This window comes from Morone saxatilis, unplaced genomic scaffold (genome assembly GCF_004916995.1).
Source record: "Morone saxatilis isolate NCDOM2014 unplaced genomic scaffold, NCSU_SB_2.0 Contig2, whole genome shotgun sequence".
In the NCBI taxonomy this organism is placed as follows: domain Eukaryota; kingdom Metazoa; phylum Chordata; class Actinopteri; family Moronidae; genus Morone; species Morone saxatilis.
Window position 1 is genome coordinate 27,138,862 of NW_023339762.1, and position 2,647 is coordinate 27,141,508.

Genomic DNA, 2,647 nt, shown 5'->3' on the forward strand with positions numbered 1-2,647 from the left:
AATTATAAATCAATAATTTACATCCAAAACAACAAAAGTTCAATAAATCTGTTTATAGATTCATATTTTACACATAATTAATAATAATTCATATTTATGATAAACTGTGTCGATCTTTATTGATCAGTAGCTACAGAGACAGACAGCAGTACTAATACAACTATATAACCAGATATAATTATATATAATACAATGCATTAATAATATAAGATCTTATTTAATCAAATATAATAACATATAATACCATTTATTATTCATATATAATAATAATAATAACAGTAGGTCAGTGGGACATTATGAGCACTTTCACTTTCTGTTAATTATAGTTTAATTTGTAATAGAGTATTTTTATTGTACTTTTACTGCAGTTAAGTACCTGATTACTTCCTCCACAGACGTTTATATTATATATGATATTATATGTATATATATAATATCANNTGGCAGCTCGCCTCGTTAGAGGAGCTCTCTAATCGTAACGGCTAACGCGGTTAAATAAAGGTTTAATTAAAAGCTACAAACACACAAACAGAATTTCATTTACACTGAGGATCCAGAACGAGGCCACAAACTGTCCCACACAATCCTCCTTTAATTCACTTAACTTTATTTATTCACTTTATTTTATTTAAATATGAGAAATAAAAGAATAAAATCTTCTTAATATTCAGTTTTATTATGAAACTCTTTCTGTCCTATTAAATGTTTGTAAATAATAATAATTGTGATTATTGATTATTGATGAATCCATCAGGATATGTGACGTCTGGAATGAGCCGTTCTTGATCCCTGGAGGGGGATAATGAACCACAGCAGGACAATAATGATACAAATATGATGAATTGATGATTTGATGAATAATATAATAAAAATCAAACAGAAGTGAGAACAAAGATCTCTGAGTGACTCGTCCTCTCACCGGTTTCTCCCTTCGACTCCGGCTCCTCGTTGTTCGGTCTCACCGGCTCATCGTCCTCGTCGTTCCTCTCCAGGTCGATGTTGTCCTCCTCCTCCTCGTCCTCGCTGCGGTTCCGTGGTGTCCACGTCATCTTGTTCTCCTTCTTCAGCCGCCGGCGGGCGTTGGCGAACCAGGTGGACACCTGGGTCAGGGTCATCTTGGTGATGATGGCCAGCATGATCTTCTCCCCCTTGGTGGGGTACGGGTTCTTCCGGTGCTCGTTGAGCCAGGCCTTCAGCGTGGCCGTGGCGTCCCGGGTGGCGTTCTTCCTGTAGGTGGGGTCTCCGTACGGGTAGGGCCCCAGGGCCCCGAACGGGTGGTAGTCCAAGGAGCCGGAGATGCCCGAGGACGGATCGTACCCGGGACTCTGGAACAGATAAAGCTCTTTAATGTGGTGATCAGTGAGACGCTGTGGCGTTCTGTTGGCAGCTCGCCTCGTTAGAGGAGCTCTCTAATCGTAACGGCTAACGCGGTTAAATAAAGGTTTAATTAAAAGCTACAAACACACAAACAGAATTTCATTTACACTGAGGATCCAGAACGAGGCCACAAACTGTCCCACACAATCCTCCTTTAATTCACTTAACTTTATTTATTCACTTTATTTTATTTAACAACTGTTTTATAAGTTTAGTGAACTTTAGTTTGAATATCAATCAATAATAAATGTTATCAGTAAGACAAATGAATGAAGTGGAACCAACATAAAAAAACTAAAGAAGAGTTTATTAAATGTAAATAAATCAGATTGAATTAAACATACAAAAGTCTTTTTTCTAAACTCTACATTTACTAATGAATGATATTAATAACATTAAACTCACTTTATATTAATAATAATAAAGTTCATTTAATAAAACCAATAATCTGATCTTATTATCATAAATGATAAAAAGAGCTTTTAAACACTTTTAGACTCTAAAACTTTAAAGTTCAGCTTTTCACGCACTGAGCGTCATTACGCACCGGATTATCTCAGACTCTCAGGACCAGAACCAGAACCAGAACCAGGAGCGGTCACTCACCACGAAGGAGCTGAGGGTGGCGGCGGCCCGGGGCTCCCCGCCGTACGGGAGGTGGGAGTTGAATCCGGGAGAGGTCGCCGGTCCCGAGTACGGAGCGAAGGCTGAGCCCTGAGAGGAGCGACCCAGCTCCTCCGTCCTCGGTCCTAAGATGACCCCGGAACCGAAGGACGGGCAGGAGGAGTGCAGAGCCAGAGACACGGACGGCTGGAACAGGAAACCCTGAGGATAAGACATGACGGCGCGCACGGAGCCGGACTATTACGCACGGACCAACTCACATCGGACGGAGAAAGCGCGCGTCTCCCCGGGACAGCGGAGGGAAGAGAAGGAGGAGAAAAGGAGGGAAGAGAAGGAGGAGAAGGAGGAGGAGGAGAGGTTTAACAGCGGAGGAGCATCCGGGAGCATCGCAGGGCTGCTGGGATCCGATCCTCAACACCGCTTCAGACTTCCGGCTGCTGCTGGACCCGATCCGATCTGAACCGTCCTGAAGACTGGAGAGAGAGAGAGAGAGGCGTAACCATGGCTACAGGTCAGAGCGGGAGGAGCTTTAAGTCTCACCTGTCTTACCTGTCTCAGACGAGTCCTGATGGCGTCCATGACGACCTGCAGAGGACAGACAGAGTTACTGTCAGTCTCTGCTAATGCTAATCCTCCAGTCTCGTCC

General features: G+C 42.8%; 1 protein-coding gene across 1 annotated transcript in view; it reads right to left on the minus strand.

The window, feature by feature from the left end:
* The window catches only part of LOC118330990 (iroquois-class homeodomain protein IRX-5-like), a 5,736-nt gene extending 3,250 nt beyond the window's left edge, over window positions 1-2,486 (minus strand). Inside the window, exons 1-2 of the mRNA XM_035665746.1 lie at window positions 1,984-2,486; window positions 920-1,325 (exon numbers count right to left, since the gene is read on the minus strand). Coding sequence (XP_035521639.1) covers window positions 920-1,325; window positions 1,984-2,217 — 640 coding nt within the window. The 5' untranslated portion in view covers window positions 2,218-2,486. The remainder of the gene's footprint in view (window positions 1-919; window positions 1,326-1,983) is intronic.
* Between the last annotated feature and the right edge of the window lie 161 nt (window positions 2,487-2,647).